The sequence below is a fragment of the Nelumbo nucifera genome, chromosome 2, assembly GCF_055504915.1.
Source record: "Nelumbo nucifera cultivar China Antique chromosome 2, China Antique-T2T, whole genome shotgun sequence".
In the NCBI taxonomy this organism is placed as follows: domain Eukaryota; kingdom Viridiplantae; phylum Streptophyta; class Magnoliopsida; order Proteales; family Nelumbonaceae; genus Nelumbo; species Nelumbo nucifera.
The window spans coordinates 25,016,226-25,034,297 of record NC_142650.1 but is presented as its reverse complement, the minus strand read 5'-3'; the positions used below and the strand labels follow the sequence as shown (position 1 = coordinate 25,034,297).

Genomic DNA, 18,072 nt, shown 5'->3' with positions numbered 1-18,072 from the left:
ACAAAAACCCCTATCAATTCTAACACCGCACATCTCACCCTGAGACTGCGACCCAACATGAATCAGATGTACAGTGTCAGATCATGTTGGTAGGAAGTTGAAATAGGACACTAGTCAAGTAATCACGATACAGATGTCATGGGGTCGAATTTGTTACGGGTTTTGTTCAACCAAACACTCAATTCCAAATCCGATCCAACTAAATGAAGAGGGATATTGAGACCCGTTGACCTAGTTTCACAAATACTATTCTATAATTGGTAAAGGTTATAGTTTCAAATGTTTCAATGCTACTACGGTGTTGGACAGAAAACCAGTTAAGCTGACCCGACCCTGATCCAATACGGTCGGGCCAAAGGTGAATTTACCACTTAACCCAATCCACCGACACGGCAACACCATGTGTCAGCTTTTTTATGAGCAAGTATTTTTGTCACTGGGTTGTGTTTAGGGGGTGTTGCACAATTTTTTTTTGGGGGGGGGGCAAGAAAGAATTATTTACTAAAACACCCCCTTATGGTTTCACGAATTTACTTAAACCTACTAATATAAATTTCATTTTATTAAAATACACCCTCTAATTTGCAACCTATTTATTTTATTGACCTCTCTTTAATAAGTGTTTGTTTCGAAAATAGTAATATAATCATTTAAACTGAATAGAAAATGTTCAAGGGCATGGGGCCATTGATTGTTTATTTCGAAAGTACTCCCTAATACTTCTTCATACAAAAAAAAATGACCAAATGGAGCCAAATAGAATGGTTGCACATGTCCTACTAAGGGAAAAATTGATATTTTCATTTTTATTTTTTTAGATCAAATTTATTCAAATGGACATTAGGGTCAAAGTTGTCATTTCAACAGTCATCTAATGGAAGGCCAATTAAGACTGTTTGGCATCAATGCCATTTTCTGAGAAAATGGCCTCTTATTTGGCATCATTTTTCCAAAAAAAATGTTGCTCCAAACCAAGGTTCAAAATATCGATACGCCCAATATGTCGGTAGGGGCGTACCGGGCATTTTGATACTTGTTTTTTACTTCTTTTTTTTTTCAAAACTGGTTCAGGGGAGCCAGTCTAGGACCCCTCCATCCCCTGAACATGTCAGACCCCCGATACACCCACTGTAGGGGCGTATCGGAAGGGTCCCAAAACGATATGTATCAGCCGATACGTAACGATACTTTGAACCTAGCTCCAAACCACATCTTGGAAATCGGAAAAGTGTGGTATGAAGAAATGCCAAATTCAATGTTTTCTCAAAAAACAGTTCGTTGTTGTTAGTGGTGCAATGACGTGACATCAATGTGGCATCATCTTAGGCGTTGGATAATGTAAAACAATGCTGAAAACGATTATACAACACTAGTACCAAACAAAACCAGTGTTGTTTTCCCAGAAAATAGCCTATATGACAACATCGATGCCAAACAAAAAAAAAATGAGCCGTTTTTTGAGAAAATGGTGCAATAGTCCCTCCTACATACAGCACCGTTTTCTCAGAAAACATCTCCGAAGCAATGGCATCTACGCCAAACAACTACTAAATAAATTGCAAGTTATAGGGGTGTTTTAGTAAAAGGTAAACTATAGGTAGGTTTTAATAAATCTATCAAACTATAGGAGTGTTTTAATAAATGAGCCAAAAAAACAAGTGCCACATCAATAAAATTATATTGCTTTCGCCGACATGGCACTTATTTTTATTTTCAAAAACAAAACCAACCATGTTGTCCAACACTCCACTAGAAAATAAAAGGATCATTTACTAAAACACACCTTATAGTTAGATGTATTTGCTAAAACCTATCCTTAAAATGAATGAAAAATTAGAAAAAACACGAGCCCAGGGTTTTTTTCATTCTAAAAATATCTCTTAATAATTCTCACATCAACCAGTCATAAACAAAATCCTATCCCGACAAAATCTCTAGAAGGCATGGAGTGTGACTGATATGAGAACTATTAGGGATCTTATTAAAGTAAAAAATCCTGAACCCATGCTCAGTCCTATTTTCACTCATTTTAAAAAGTTATGGGACCACTCCTATACAGAATTACAAACAATTCCTAACGAAGGGTCAGTAAAGCATGATTTTTGAACCGTCGCTGTTGCAAACAGTTGGACCATTCGACCAAAAATCCACCCAGACAACCGGTTCCGTTTTACCCCAAACCTGGTCATTGGCCAAAACCATTGAATCAGTCAATGACCCATTGATCCGAGTGGTCGACCCGTCGACCCATTGACCCATTCAACAGTTTTTGGCCGTTTTATGAATAGAGAAGTTTCCCCTTCCCTTATTTTCTTTCAAACCAAACACAGCCTTGAGATATGTATTACCACTCTAGCATTCTACCGTCCAAATATAGGATCACATCGAATTTATCCACCAAGGACTCGGATATATCATATAAAATTCCCACGTAAAGTGTAAACAGGTAGCGTTCTAGTAAACCACTTCGTGCTACTCTGGGATGCTTCACCCTACATAAAATATGATGGCACCCATGAAAAGGCACTACAAGAAACTGAATAGAAGTTGGAATTGTCTTTTTACAAGTAGTTTATAGTCATCACCTTCGAGGTCCAACAGTTGCATTAACTCGGTTGTTTTAGTAGCATTCCTTTTCATTCTTAAACGAATTTAATCCAAGTAACATTGTTCAGATTAATAAGAAATAAAGTAAATCATCTCTCCCAAAATGGGTAAGTTACAATAGTGTTAATGTTAAGTCACCATGGGTTACATGCAGAAAAATCTATATACAAAATGAACACAACTAAATGACAATTTAAAAAACAGATTTATCACGCAGACACGCAAGAGCATCCCTTGGAAGTTACTCTGCTCTCTTTCCAGGATACCCTCCCGAAACTTTTCCAGAAATTGAAATCATAGAATAGCTTATTATGATTGAGCAGCATCTCTCACAAATGCCAGCTGACAAGCCAAGGCAATGTGATCACTGCCCCATTTCTGAAAAAGCAACGTCAGCAAATACGTCTCAAATCAGTGTGGAAGTATGAATTTCAAAAGATAAAATATATCCAGTCACTTTTGATGATTAAACCAAAGTATCCAAGGAACCCTCTATGGTATTCTTTTAAAAAATGTCTGTCACCTTAAGGGTGGACTTATCCAGCCACGGACAATCTCTTGTGACAAAAGCAACCCATTTGGACAATCTGTTCTTCAGAAGTCAGAACCTTATTTGATGTTCAGTATATCTTGGTACGACAATCCATAAGACTACAATTTATTGGACGGCTATGATCATTCCATCAGTTTGGTTTTTGCCACAAGAGATCTCTAGGATGTAGTGCACCTTAACTATGTGTTCCATGCTCCAGCATGTGCATTAGATGTGTTAATGCAGGGAATGGATGATTATCCTAAAAATAATAAAATATGAATTTGTTGGTTAGTTGGTCCACTAGTCATGTTTTCCCATGATAATTGGATTAGGACTTGGCCACTAAGCCTACAACAATTAAATTAATGGAATTCCAAAACTGAGTAAATTCTTGATCTTACATGTGTTGGGAATCCAGGAGTGAATTGCATAATGTGTTTTGGTATTGTATCAAGCACCTTGACTGTCTGGAGACCTTCGGAATGCCTGGATGCAGATAAAATTTCAGTTAACATTTCAAATAGTTCTGTTTTGTCCCCAGGTTTCAACAGGCCAGAATCAACTTTACAATAAGGAAGAAGTTGACAGATCTTAAGTCAGGAAAAATGACATCAAAAGTAACTTGCCAGATATAGTCAACTGTTCCCAGAAATCGCCTGTTATAACTGGTAACTTGAGGTTCCCTGCTCGAGTCTCTTGTCCCAGAATAATCCTACAAAGCCAAAGGGAAAAAATCATCCAAATGCTGGTATCCTTTTCCTCAAAATAACTAAAACACACAAGTTGAAGGGATATGGGCGACCAAAAAGGGCATGGATTGTAGTAAAAAATGATTTAGTGCTCATAATTTAATAATAGATATGGCACTAAACAGAACAGAATGGTGAAACAACATTCATGTAGCTGACCCCATATAGTTGGGATGAGGCTATGAAGATCATGATGATTATAAATATATGGAAATGTGCAATGAAGTAAAAGCTACATCAAGTAGTTCTCACATTCCAGCATTAGCTACTATGATGCACATAATAAAATACTAAATCAATAATAATGTTGCAAGAACAGCATTAAACAGTGTCAAAGAAAATTATAAACTGAAACAACAATTATGAACTACCTCAACTTCTGCATACGTGCTCCTTAACTTAAGAGGATGCTCAAGAAGGGTGCACTCTGCATTTCCTGTTGCTGTTTCTATTTCCTTTGGAGTCCATAGGTACGGATCATAAGTATATTTCTCCATTTCTGCTAGTACAGACTCCTTGTGTGGAAGGAAACCATCTTGAACTTCACCACTCAATAGATAAGATTTTGATTCTTTTGTGATGATAACACATTCTTCTAAAGATTGATCTGCTTCTGCAAGATCAGGTCCTTTGAGCTTGTCCCCACATATAAAATCAAATGTAAAGCTATCTTTCTCATTGTCTACCTTGGATGAATGTGCACTGCTTTCAGTTTCACATACACATGCATCTTTAACCATGTCTACCACTTTTGGATCTACAGATATGCCATTAAACTCAATGCCAAAAGAAGTTTCTGACATATTCCCCAGATGAGCACTTTGGTAGGGAGTTTGCATCTTGGTTTCCTTATCTGTATCAATTATTTCAGATGAGAATCCTCCTAGGTTTTTCATAACAGAGTTTTCAGTAAGATTTAGAGAGGAAGCTTCTGAGACCAGTTCCATTAAACAAGAATCTGAAATGAAAGAACTTTCAGGCCTTGCATCAGTCCTAACTTCAGTGAGTCGAACATCACCTTCAAAAGATGATTCACTCTCTAAATCTTCTCTGTTAGTATTGCTAAGATTAGACTCATCATGCACCATAGGAACTGTCATATTACTCAGGTATGAATTTGACTGAGAAAGTCCACCCACAGATTGGTGGACATAAGAAAAATCTTCACCAACTTCCTTTTGATCAACAGAGAGCTTACCTTCCATTTGATAATTACTCGGGTTTTCCTTCGAACAATCACTAGCAAGGGAGGCAGTTGAGCCAATTTCTTCCTTACGGCCATCTACAATGTCAAGCTCTGTAATTTTTGTTGTTACATCAGAAATTGGATTATTGGCATCCTCATACTGTTCATTAGAGCAAGGTTTATTAGACATGTCTAAGACACCAATAACATGCTGAGGCTGGGAAAAGTTCCCTCTTGAAAGCAGATGTTCCACATCATTACTTGATTTGTTCTGATCATGCACGTCTGTTAGATTATCACTTTGCTTGATGCCAAATCCCATTTCATCAACCATCTCTGAAGCTCCAATTGAATCACTACTTGACTTTCCCCTGCAACATAGTGAAGCCTTTCTTATCTCAACCTTCCTTGGAACATAAAATCCAATTTGACTTCGCCAATTGAATTACCTGTACAAGCCATTCACAAGGTTCCGGTCTGGTGGCTTTGGGGCATGAATTTCAGCAGAAGATTGCCCAGATATCTGATCTCTAGCAAGTCCAGATAAATCTAACTGAAGGATATGAAGCACAGAACATTAAGCATTGGGTGCTACATAATATGTCAAGCATCAAAACATAGAAAATAAAGTTCATAGACTAAAAAAAATTGAGCATTTACCTTTTGTTCCAATATGTAGTTATATAATGGACTCTGAGCCAAAGAAAATAACAAATAAATAAATGTCAGTGTCATTCTAGCATCATCTAAGAAAAATTTTGAACTGAAGCCTCCACTGAAGAGGAATGATATCATGGATGTACTTTTGGAGTACAGTTGAAATCCCCACAAAGCACAACTGGAGCATTATTCCAACTCCTAGAAACAGCATGAGCTCTATCCAAAAGCACTCTAACCTGTTTGAGTACAGTATTGAAGTTTCATCAAGCCAAAGGAATCTCAAAATGTTAAAAAAGATTGTATATGTAAAAACCTAAGCATGTTCTCGAGTTATAGAAAACATGAGAAACTGATTAAGTTCAGTGAAATTACAGTATCCTTTTCTTTTCTTTTTTTCCTTTTTTCTTTTTTTTTTTTTTTTTTTGGGGGGGGGGAGGGGGATTGAAGGTGCCAGCTAGCTTGTGGTTAAGATCTCCAGCTGGTTGTAGAGTATAGGAGAGGATTAGCCCACCCTCCCAGTTGTGTAGCTCATTTGTCCTGCCAAAAAGAAAATTTTATATACAGAAATTATCACCCATGCTCCCTACTTATTGCCCCCCAATACGATTGATCTTAGTTGACTCCTTGTTTGGATAAAGCATCTGCTAATCAATTTGCTTCCCTTTTAATCCAATGGAACTTAACTCTTAGTTTGTGTGACAACTTTCTGATTTCCCTCGTGATGTAACAATGCTTCCATGAACCTAGATTATTTTTTATTAAACAGCTCAATGCAATACTTGAATCCAATGTTTTTAACCTGCCATTGACCCAGACGGTCGAACCATCCGAACCATCACCCGGCCACATTTCCGGTTCCGGTTTCACTAAAACCCATCTTTTAATGAAAAACCGTCGATCAAGTCAACAAACCGTCGACCCGGACAGTTGAACTGTCAACCCGGACGACCCGGTTAGCGGGTGACGGTTAGGTTTAAAATTTTTGAAAATGCCAGACGTGTCCTAACCCTTTGCCCAACCCCAACCCTCTTATATTTTCATTCTCCTTTTACTTTCTTTTTTCATTTTAGGGTTTTGCTGAGAAGAAATGAAGGAGGAATTTCTGTCTTTCAGAAGAAGAGAACAGAGATCCCACCATCTTTGAATGAGAGATTTAGTGCCGGCAACTGCAGTGGTTATCTCCGGTGACTTGCAATCGGATCTGGAGTTTTGGAGGGTTTTGCCGAGAAGAAACAGAAGAGGAGTTTTGGAGGGTTTCGGATCTGTATATATATATATATATATATATATATATACACACACACAGCTCTTATATATGTATAATATAATATATGTCTACATATATATTTTCTCTTTTTTAATATTTTTAATTATGATATCACGGCCTGAACCGTTCAACCCAGACGGTCGAACCGGTGACCCATGACGCAGAGGCAAAAAACAGTTTGGCCTCCGGGTCGGTTTTTAAAACATTGCTTGAATCACCCTCCAAGATAACTTTGGAATTTTGTGATTTGCACAGTTTGAGTCCCTGATGTAAAGCTAACAGTTCAACCCTTCAAGAGCCGCCTTATCCTATAGGTCCTGACTCCTAAATATAGCACAAATATCACGCCATTATACCCCTATATACTCTTCTGATACCTCACTTTACTGGATTTCCCATGCTCCCAAGTCCATCAAAGTTTAGTTTAGCTTGATGCAAATTGAGGGATACCCAAGGGAAGAAGTGTTTATTGTGGCCTCCTATACAATTTCCTTTTCCATCAACAGGAGATAATATTGAAATTTTTCTAGTAGATTCTATCCTGCTTAAAATCTGCTCTAAGGGAACCCCCAGAACCCATAACTTGCTGATTCCACTTTACTAAACTAAGTTCACTTCATCAGGTTTTTAAATAAACCTTAGATTCTAGAACTTGCATTCTTTAAAAACCCAGTTTGTCCATATTTTTAAATCCCTCTACAATTTATACCACTAGCTAATTGGTTAACCTATATCCTACGCATTGATTTCTTGATAGGAAAAGAAGAGGAGAGGGAGAGAAAAATGGGAGAAGAGAGGAGAAAGAATCATTAGGAAAGATGAGAGAGAGAGAGACAGAGACAGAGATGGAATATATAACAAGAGAAGAGAGAAAATAATAAGAGAAAGAAAGGAGAGAGAGGGGGCAAGAGAGAGCAAGGATTGAAGAGGGAGTGACATACATAACTTATTTCATGTAATTGACCTAAATGGATACCCATAAGGGCCATAACCCAACCTAACCAAACCCTTTTTATTAGACCCAATGGATGATGCAACCCATGCTCGACCTACATCTTATGGATTGTTTTGGGTGGGTAATAAGTGAATGGGTTGGATGGGTCAGGTAGGTTGGGTTAGAATTTGCCATCCCTGTGTATGTAGGCTACAAAGCAAAATCATGGTAGATCTATTATCCTTCTCTTCCTCTTTCTTGTTATTGTTTTCTTTCTCTGCAAGTTGACAAGGTAGTTGGCCCCACTTTATAAGTTTCTTTCAAATATCAGGCTTTCTTTCCAGGTTAAATCTTTTTTTTCCCAGAAGTTATATCATCACACCATTGTTCATGAACCATACCATTTTGAATGCTTGTGCATGCACACATGCACGTATGGACATGAATGTATACATAAACATATAGGCAACCACGACTACATATCTATGTTTTTAAAGGCATACAAACAGCCTAATGATATTTCAATTTTTTCTAACCAATAATAAATTGATTTTATTGAACAGAGGATGGCAGGTACAACATGATATACAAGAAGAAACTCCACCAGGAAAAATGGCACTATAATTTAGAATTCATAATCAAGCTATTCAGAAAGTCATAAAAAAGATGCCAAATATTTAATTCATCAACAACTGCAAAACAATGAGGAAATAGAAATGTAAAACAACTAGCATGGCCAACTGCATATATGCTACACACCTGCCCAAGCTTAACCTCTCCTCTTTTAGGGTTGTACAGCACATGAGTGTTACATATAACAACTTGATTAACAAGTTTTGAGCTGCAAAAATGTAGTTATTTACTTTAAGCAAGAAGTCTAATTAGCAAGCACTGGAACCTTAAGTACTACAGATTCAAGCAATCAAAACCTGGCCGGAGAAAACCTCAAAAATTCAAGTAAACAAATAAATCGTCGCAATACCACTTTGCATTAGGATTCAATGGCAATGGAGTTTCTTCCAATTATGTTTGACCACACATTAAAGGATTAAGAATCAACAAATTTACTGTTAAATACCAATCATACAAAAGTTAACATCATTTGCTATCTATTGGTCCATATGGAAGGAAAGAAACAAAGATAAGCATGACCAGGACAAAGGAGCGAGGAGTACAAGCAAAGCTGTCTTACATCATTAAACTTCAAAATGGATTAGATCATAGGTAATAGCTTTCCAACTGCATAATATTTGGAGAAAAGAGACAAATTCATGAGAAACTTGCTAGATGCAAGGTAGTGTTATGGGCCCAGGCTGGGCTAGGCACGGATTCCAAGCAACATAAGTCTGAGCTTGGGCCTACACAAGTCAAGCCTGATTCCAGGCCTATAGCTTTTATGTATAAAATATTAAATATATATAATATTTTATATTATATATAATATGAATTATAGGTGTCATATTATAACATTTATATAGGACAATTTAGTGCACGAGGCTCCCACCAATGTAGGGTCCGGGGATGGACATATGTACGCAGCCTTACCCTTGCACATACAGAGAGGTTGTTTCCAAGATTTGAACCCTGGTCACCCAGGTCACAATGGAGTAACCCAAACATTCGTATATAAAATATATAAATATAACATAAAATAACATATACACATATGTATAAATTATGTATAAATAACACATGCACACACATACATATATATATGGGGGAGGGGGGGTAGACCTGAAGTGTTGAGCCCAAGCCTGGCCCTGAAATCTGTAGGACAATTGCAGGACTGGGCCAGGCCTGAGCACAAAACCTAAACCCAGGCCCAGAATTGCCAGGCCAATATGAAAATGATCACCCCTACTCCAAAGCATCCTGCCCCTCTTGCTAAAAGCCTTCGACTTACTGCCAAGAGGGGATCAGATTTGGAAGGCCTGGGGGAGGTACCCACTTCCAACCAAACAACCTCAAAATGGGAACCCATATTTTGTATGAGTTAAACAGCATTAGATGAGCAAGTGCTGAATGGTCTCAACTGCACCACACCACACAGCCAGCCTTGGTTGATGATAATCATCCTTTTTGTTCCTAGATCCAACTCCAAGGGAAATTTACCACATCCAAAGAAGCAAAACTTCAAAATAAGGATTTAACCAAGAATTTGCAAGAGCCATCACCTATCCACCAATTTGGCCAGACACCATTGGTTGTGGTTTCATCTAGTTTACCTCACCCAACAAAGCAATGGACGAGTCAACATCCCAATCATCCACCAGCCCTCTCAGTCTTGGAGCCCAAACAATATGATTTCCAATGATATCATGACAATCTATTACCATGGTTAGTTTATATTGGCCAGAGCATAAATGTTGGGATAAGCAAGGTAAAAAGGGGAATTGCCACACTGCAGATCCTTCCAAAAGTAGATATCCTCACTATTACCTGGTTTAAGGATAATGAATTTAAAACATAGGTGATAGGACCTTGTTTTGCCTAATACCTCTCCATAGGTTTGTGTCATAAGAATCATTTAGGGGATTTGTTCCCTATCCAAGACCAACCTCCCCATACTTACATGGCCTAGAAAGGATTAGAGAATCATCTGCAAATTGAAGCAGTGTAATTGGGCTACAATTATTTGAGACTCTGAAACCTTGAAGATAACCTCCATCCTCTACCCATTTTACCAATCTTCTAAGAGCCTCCACCACAACGATGAATAATGGGGGTCCCCTTGTCCAAAACCCCGTTCTCCAACAAAGAATCCCCTAGGAGTGCCATTGACTAGTATTGAGAAATGTACAGAAAATAAGTAGCTTCTGATCCATCCCCACCATTTCAAACCGAATCCCATGTTTTTTGAGGGAGATAGTCAACTAAAACCCCATTTCACATGGTCATAGGCCTTTTCCATATCCAGCTTATAAATCACACCCAGCTCACCTAGCCTCAACTTTGAATCAATACACTCATTAGCCATGAGAGAACCATCAAGGATCTATCAACTATCCGCAAAAGCATCTTATGAGGGAAAAATAATCAAACCCAACACTCTTCTAAGCCAATTTCCTAATACTTTAGATATTACCTTGTAAAATACTACCAATAAAACTTTTTTTGAGAGAGAAGGCAACTTTCATTAAGATAATCAAACTAATTGTCCTATAATCCCTAATATCATATGCTCCTTGAGACTTAGGCATCAAAGAGCCGATTGGCTTGGCTTATTAAATATAGTTTGAGGGGGATCCTATAATATTGAAAATGTTCTTTATTTACAGTATCTTGGCTTCTTTTGTTAATCTATGCAAAAAAGTGTACTAAGGATTTTCCCTTTTAGATCATAGAACAAAATTTACTCACCAGGAAAAAGGAAGGAAAAAAATAACAACTTGGCAATGTTAGTGGTGTTAGTGAAGGGGTATTTCAGTCTTTGTACTTGTTGAGAATGCTGATGTGTACTGTTATATTAGTTCGAGTGCCTCTTACTTAAAGAAGGGCACTCAAGTCTTTTCCAATAAGTTAATAATATAATAACAGGTCTGGCCGAATCAAGGGATTAACTTTTTTCCCTAATTCGAACCAGCCTTTCTCTCTTCTCTCTTTTCTTCTTTCCTCTCCTACTTCTTGCTGTCTACTTTACTCTACAGTCAACGAACAAGACAGAATTCTATGGCAGGTCAAACTTCAACATGGTATCAGAGCTAGGTTCACCAAATCAGACTTGCTAGAATTCTGCCTTCTGCGCATTCGAATTAGGGTTTCACTTGGGGTTCTCAGTTGTGAGTTGAAGACTGGGAAAAGGGCTGAAAAGGAGTGATCGCCCTCTTCCCTAGGAGGTCTCTATGCCTCCGATTGTGTCGTTGGTGATTGGTTGCTGTGGTTTCTAAGCCCTAGTTAGGGCTGGTACGTGTGGTGCAGTGGTGTCTCAGCCCTTCGTATGGTTGGCCTTCAGGCGATGAGGTAAAGTTTTTTTATATATTTTTTTTGTTATGGAATACATGAGAGGTGTAGTACAGTTCGCATGATGGGTTTTCAGATTGCAGTATGCTAGGGTTTATTCTGGTTTGTGTGTGATTCGAATGGCAATAGTGTCTACTGAATGGTGAAGCTTCCTATAGTTGTGGATTAATGTTGGTGGTGTTACAAGTGTGGTTTTCAGCTTTTGATATCGCTGAAATCAGTGTGTAGACCTCGGTGAGTAGGGGTTGTGGTGTTGTAGCTTTCAGCATTTAATACTGCTGAAATCAGTGTACAGATTTCGGTGAGTAGGGTTTGTGGTGTTGCAGTTCTCAGCTGTTGAAATCAGTGTGCAGATTTCAGTGAAGTGTCTGTGTGTAGTGTGCAGTGTGTAGTGCTCCTAATTCAGTACTCAGAATTAAGGGAGTTCGGCAATGGCAGATAACAGTGATAGTAAACCTAGTGTCATGATATCTACTGACTACTTGAATGTCCAAATGACCTCCATTAAACTGAATGGAGAGAATTATGTCCCTTGGGCCAAGTCTGTAGAGGTTTTTCTGAAGGCGAAGAAGAAAGTGAAGCATATAAGAGAGGAGAAACCCCCCGCTAATTCTCAGGAGTATGAAGACTGGGAACAGAAAGATGCACAGATCATTACATGGTTGTGGAACAGTATGGAACCCAAAATCAGTGTGAACTTCATGTTTCTTGACACAACCAAAGAGGTGTGGGATCATGCTAAGAAACTGTATTCAGGTCAGGATAATACCACTAGGGTATATCAACTGTATCAGGAATACTTCAATCTGCAACAGGGAAATCAGAGCTTTGAGGAGTACTATGCCAATGTGAGGAATATCCGTAATGAGTTAAATGTCTATCATCCTCTCACTTCAGATGTCAAAGTTCAACAGCAACAGCGAGAACAGCTTGATGTGACACGGTTTCTGGTGGGGCTGAAGTCTTGAGTATGAACCAGTACGAGCCCAGATACTAGGGGGATCTGCTCTTCCATCTTTAGAGGAGGTGTTTGCCCGTCTTCAGAGAGCTTCCATTGGATCTATGGACTCTAATGTCTCCGATAAATCAGCATTTGCAGTGTCAAGAGGCCGAGGTGGCAGAAGTGGGACTCGAGGAACCCAGCCTGGCAGGAGTGGTAGTGGTGGATCTACACATATCCGTGGTGGTGGTCGTACTGGAGGCAGAGATTCAGGGGGAGCTCGGGGTAGAGGACGTGGCTCAGGTCCACGGAAGTGTACTCACTGTGGTTTGGATGGACATACCATTAACTACTGCTATGACTTACATGGTCCTCCCTCGACGTGGGCCAACCATGCCATGACTAGTGACACCAGTTTCAGCTCTACACAGGAGAAACGGTCAGCTGACCCGATGCCTTCTACTCCCTCAGATGGTCCAGGCAAGGAGATGGTGAGTGTTCCTCGTGATGAGTATGAGAGGTTTGTTCAATCCAAGTCGCAGCAGAACACGGCTTCCCTTGCACACTCAGGTATGGCGTGTTTGGCATCCACACCCAACCCCTGAATTATTGACTCTGGAGCCTCCGATCACATGACGGGAACTCCAGGTGTGTTTTCATCTCTCACTCATTGCTCAACATCACAATCTGTTACCCTTGCTAATGGCTCCACGTCATCTATCTGTGGTGTTGGTAATGTTGACCTAGACCTTGTATCCCTATCCTCTGTTTTATATGTACCTAAGCTTCCATTTAATCTTATGTCTGTTAGTAAGCTGACCAAGTCCCTTAAGTGCTCCATCACTTTTTACCCTTCTATGTGTGTTTTTTAGGATCTCAAGACGGGGATGAAGATTGGTGGAGGGCATGAAGCCGGTGGACTGTATTATCTTGATGGTGGTGGACGAACGTCAACGGCTCTTCAGTCATCCATTTCTCCTCTCCAGTGGCACTGTAGATTTGGTCATCCTTTGCTGAAAGTGTTGCAGTCCTTAGTCCCTTCATTGAGTCAACTTTCTATTTTAGATTGTGAGTCTTGTCAATTTGGGAAACACCATCGTGTTCCCTTTCGTTCTAGGGTCGATAACCGTGTCGAGTCTTTTTTCTTTAATTCATTCAGATGTTTGGGGTCCTTATAAAGTGATGTCATATAATGGATACCGATATTTTGTTATTTTTGTTGATGACTGTTCAAGAATGACGTGGCTCTATTTAATGAAAGAAAGAAGTGAATTATTTTCCATCTTCCAGAAATTTTATGCTGAGATCCGCAATCAATTTGGTGTTCACATCAAAATTTTCCGTTTTGATAATGGTCGTGAATACTTGTCTTCATCTTTTCGAGAATACTTGGACCAACATGGCATTATACACCAAACTTCATGTACCTATACTCCGCAACAAAATGGGGTTGCTGAGAGAAAAAACCGCCATCTTGTAGAAACGGCACGCTCCCTCATGCACCACATGAATGTTCCCAAAACTTTTTGGAGCGATGCAATGCTCACCTCTTGTTTCTTAATTAATCGGATGCCCACGTCTATCCTTGATGGTCGTTCTCCTTTTAGTGTCTTATTCCCCAACATGTCTCCGTTTCCGCTTTCTCCTCGGGTATTTGGGTGTGTCTGCTTCGTTCATAATCTGAGTCCCGGGACTGACAAGTTAGATGCACGTTCCATGAAGTGTATCTTCCTTGGTTATTCCCGAACTCAGAAAGGGTACAAGTGTTATCATCCTAGTTCTCGTCGTTCCTTGGTATGTGCTGATGTTACATTCTTCGAGTCTACTCCGTTCTTCGTGGGGTCCGGTGCTGCTGCTTCCCCCACATCACCACCTCCTCTTCCTCTTCCTGTGGCTGATCCACCTCCTCTGGTTCCAGTCATGCCTACGTCCTTGCCTCCGGTGCCACCATTGGTTGACCGTCCACCCATCCGTCACGTGTATACACATCGCCCACGTGTACCGGCTGCAGCTCCTCCAGCTTCATCACCGTCGACAGATCCAGCTCCAGCTCCGACACCAGCCTCCGACCTAGATCTTCCTGTTGCCTTACGGAAAGGTAAGCGTACTTGCACCCTTCACCCTATTTCCAATTTTGTTTCACTTACCCACCTCTCCGCTTCCCATCGCCAGTTCATATCTTTGTTATCCTCCGTGGTTGTTCCTAAGGATGTCCAGGAAGCCCTTACCTCTCCAGAGTGGTGCCGTGCTATGGAAGAAGAGCTCTCTGCTTTGCATCATAATCACACTTGGGATCTCACCGCTCTTCCTCCTGGGAAGCAAGCTGTCGGTTGTAAGTGGGTGTATAGTGTTAAGTACTTGCCAGATGGTCGTGTTGAGCGCCTGAAGGCGCGGCTGGTGGCCAAAGGGTACTCCCAAACCTATGGCATTGACTACACGGAGACGTTCTCCCCGGTTGCTAAGATAGGGTCAGTTCGTGTCGTCATCTCTCTTGCAGCTATGTCTGATTGGCCTCTCCATCAGCTCGATATCAAAAATGCTTTTTTGCATGGGGATTTGCTCGAGGAGGTCTACATGGAGCAACCACCCGGGTTTGTTGCTCAAGGGGAGGATGGTAAGGTATGCAGACTTAAGAAGGCTATTTATGGACTTAAACAGTCCCCTCGAGCATGGTTTGGTAGGTTCAGTGAGGTGGTCAAGAAGTTTGGTATGAAACAGTGCCAAGTTGATCACTCTGTCTTCAGTCTTGACTCTTCGGCAGGTAAAATAATATTGGTGGTGTATGTGGATGATATCGTTGTGACTGGGAATGATAAAATGGGCATTGACAGATTGAAGGCATTCCTACAGGAACACTTTCAGACAAAGGACCTTGGCAAGTTGAAATACTTTTTGGGCATAGAGGTAGCAAGATCTAAGCATGGCATTAATTTGTGCCAGAGGAAATATGTGCTTGATTTACTGGAAGAAACAGGATTGTTGGGTACCAAACCGGCTGAGACACCTATGGAAACAAATACGAGGCTGAGCAGTGATATAGGTGAAGTGTTTGAAGAGCCTGGCAGATACCGACGACTTGTAGGCAAACTAAACTATCTAACCATTACTCGGCCAGATATTTCATTTGCGGTTAGTGTGGTGAGTCAATTCATGCAGAAACCTTTGGTCCCACATTGGAATGCAGTGCTAAGGATTGTGAGGTATCTGAAAGGAGCTCCTGGTCGTGGTTTGCTGTACAGAAGTGGTGGAAAACTGGTAGTAGAAGGATACACCGATGCTGATTGGGCAGGTTCTATGTCTGATAGACGATCTACCACAGGCTATTGCACCTTTCTGGGGGGTAACCTGGTAACATGGAAAAGTAAGAAGCAAACAGTTGTGGCAAGAAGCAGTGCAGAAGCAGAATATAGGGCCATGGCACATACTGCTTGTGAACTAGTGTGGCTGAGGAACCTTCTACAGGAGATAGGATATGACATCAGTACTCCAATGAAGCTCTATTGTGACAATCAGGCAGCGGTTCATATCTCTTCCAATCCAGTGTTTCATGAAAGAACCAAGCACATCGAAGTTGACTGTCATTTTGTGAGAGAGAAGGTGCTGAATGGGGTGATAGAAACTACATATGTTAGTATGGGAAACCAGTGGGCAGACTTGTTTACAAAAGGCTTGAGTCGGGGGAGAGTGGACTACATATGTAACAAGCTGGGATTATATGATATATACTCACCAGCTTGAGGGGGAGTGTTAGTGGTGTTAGTGAAGGGGTATTTCAGTCTTTGTACTTGTTGAGAATGCTGATGTGTACTGTTATATTAGTTCGAGTGCCTCTTACTTAAAGAAGGGCACTCAAGTCTTTTCCAATAAGTTAATAATATAATAACAGGTCTGGCCGAATCAAGGGATTAACTTTTTTCCCTAATTCGAACCAGCCTTTCTCTCTTTTCTCTCTTCTCTCTTTTCTTCTTTCCTCTCCTACTTCTTGCTGTCTACTTTACTCTACAGTCAACGAACAAGACAGAATTCTATGGCAGGTCAAACTTCAACAGGCAATAGCAAATTAATCACCATAAAAGGAAAGATAAACTGTGTACCTATCTCCTCCATTCATATATTAGTATAGTGCTTTTTTTTTGAAAAAGGCAAGGATGATTTCATTGAAAGAACTATAAGAAAAAAAAAAGTTAAGTGTATAGCCCTTGTACACAAGATTTTGTACCCTAAGCCTATAAAATCCTTTCATTCTTTAGAAAAAGAGATTACCACTATATATTAGTATGGTTCTCATGTACACACAAAGCACTAACGTCATGGAGATAGCCATGAATGTATAAAACACAAAAGAACAAAGTGTGATTAAGGTGTTTGGTAATAAATTATTACCCTTTAACCAATGTTTTGCACCTTGTCTTTTGTGGCTTACACCTCCACGGTTATCCCATGTCCTCGAGGACTCGGATGCAAAAACTTTATAGTGGAAAGCGACTCAAGAATAATGACAAGGTGGTTAAGACAAAATTTTCCAGTTCCATTGAAACAAAGACATGTAGTAAGAAAAGCAAAGAACATAGCAAAGAAGTTGAACACCGTAGTGGTTTGGGCATGAAGATCAGCAAACAGCATGTTTAATACACTAGTGAGACAAGGCACCAGTAGAAACCAGCTTCTTCGGGGGACTATAGATAGTGAAAGGGAGGGACAAAACAATGTAAAAGGACCTTTTTCTTAATTTTGTCAGGTATGATGTTTGTTCTAGGAATTCTTTTTTTTTTTTTTTTTTGGGGGGGGGGGGGGTCAAGATATTTGGGTGGAAACTCTGCTCTCAAGGACATTTTACCTTCTCTTTACTCTAATTAATTGTTTAATAAAGAGGTTGTTTCTCATTTTCTCCCTGTCCTCCCTCTTTCCTTAAGTTGGAACTTTGGCTTCCAAAGGGGTCTTAGGGATGATGAGCTTGGCTCTGCTTCAGATCTTCTCTTTTTTTCTTGGCAATGCCGACTTGGATCCTCTCAAGCCGGACAGGACGATTTGGTCCCCTCATCCAAGAGGTTATTTTACTTGTGTCTCTTTTTTTTAAGTCCCTTTGTTCTTCTGTACAGTTGGGTTTTCCCGGTTAAGGAGATCTGAACTAGGCCTGTTCCCCCTAAAATTATTGTGTTCTGTTAAGAGGTGCTTAATTGTGAGGATTGCTTCCACTTGCTAATACCTGTCCTTTTGTTGTTGCTATTTGGAAT

General features: G+C 40.0%; 1 protein-coding gene across 5 annotated transcripts in view; it reads right to left on the bottom strand.

The window, feature by feature from the left end:
* Positions 1 to 2,651: 2,651 nt before the first annotated feature.
* Positions 2,652 to 18,072, bottom strand: part of LOC104595310 (DNAse I-like superfamily protein) — a 41,846-nt gene continuing 26,425 nt past the window's right edge. The window contains exons 8-16 of one of the 5 annotated variants that reach the window (XM_010255998.3): positions 8,698 to 8,779; positions 5,881 to 5,973; positions 5,738 to 5,770; positions 5,527 to 5,630; positions 5,090 to 5,448; positions 4,263 to 4,744; positions 3,769 to 3,854; positions 3,544 to 3,628; positions 2,652 to 2,985 (exon numbers count right to left, since the gene is read on the bottom strand). In XM_010255998.3, coding sequence (XP_010254300.1) covers positions 2,917 to 2,985; positions 3,544 to 3,628; positions 3,769 to 3,854; positions 4,263 to 4,744; positions 5,090 to 5,448; positions 5,527 to 5,630; positions 5,738 to 5,770; positions 5,881 to 5,973; positions 8,698 to 8,779 — 1,393 coding nt within the window. In that variant the 3' untranslated portion in view covers positions 2,652 to 2,916. Of the gene's footprint in view, positions 2,986 to 3,185; positions 3,402 to 3,543; positions 3,629 to 3,768; positions 3,855 to 4,262; positions 5,449 to 5,526; positions 5,631 to 5,737; positions 5,771 to 5,880; positions 5,974 to 8,697; positions 8,780 to 18,072 lie in introns of those variants that run through there. The other 4 variants (XM_010255999.3, XM_010255994.3, XM_010255995.3 and 1 more) reach the window with 4 other exon arrangements.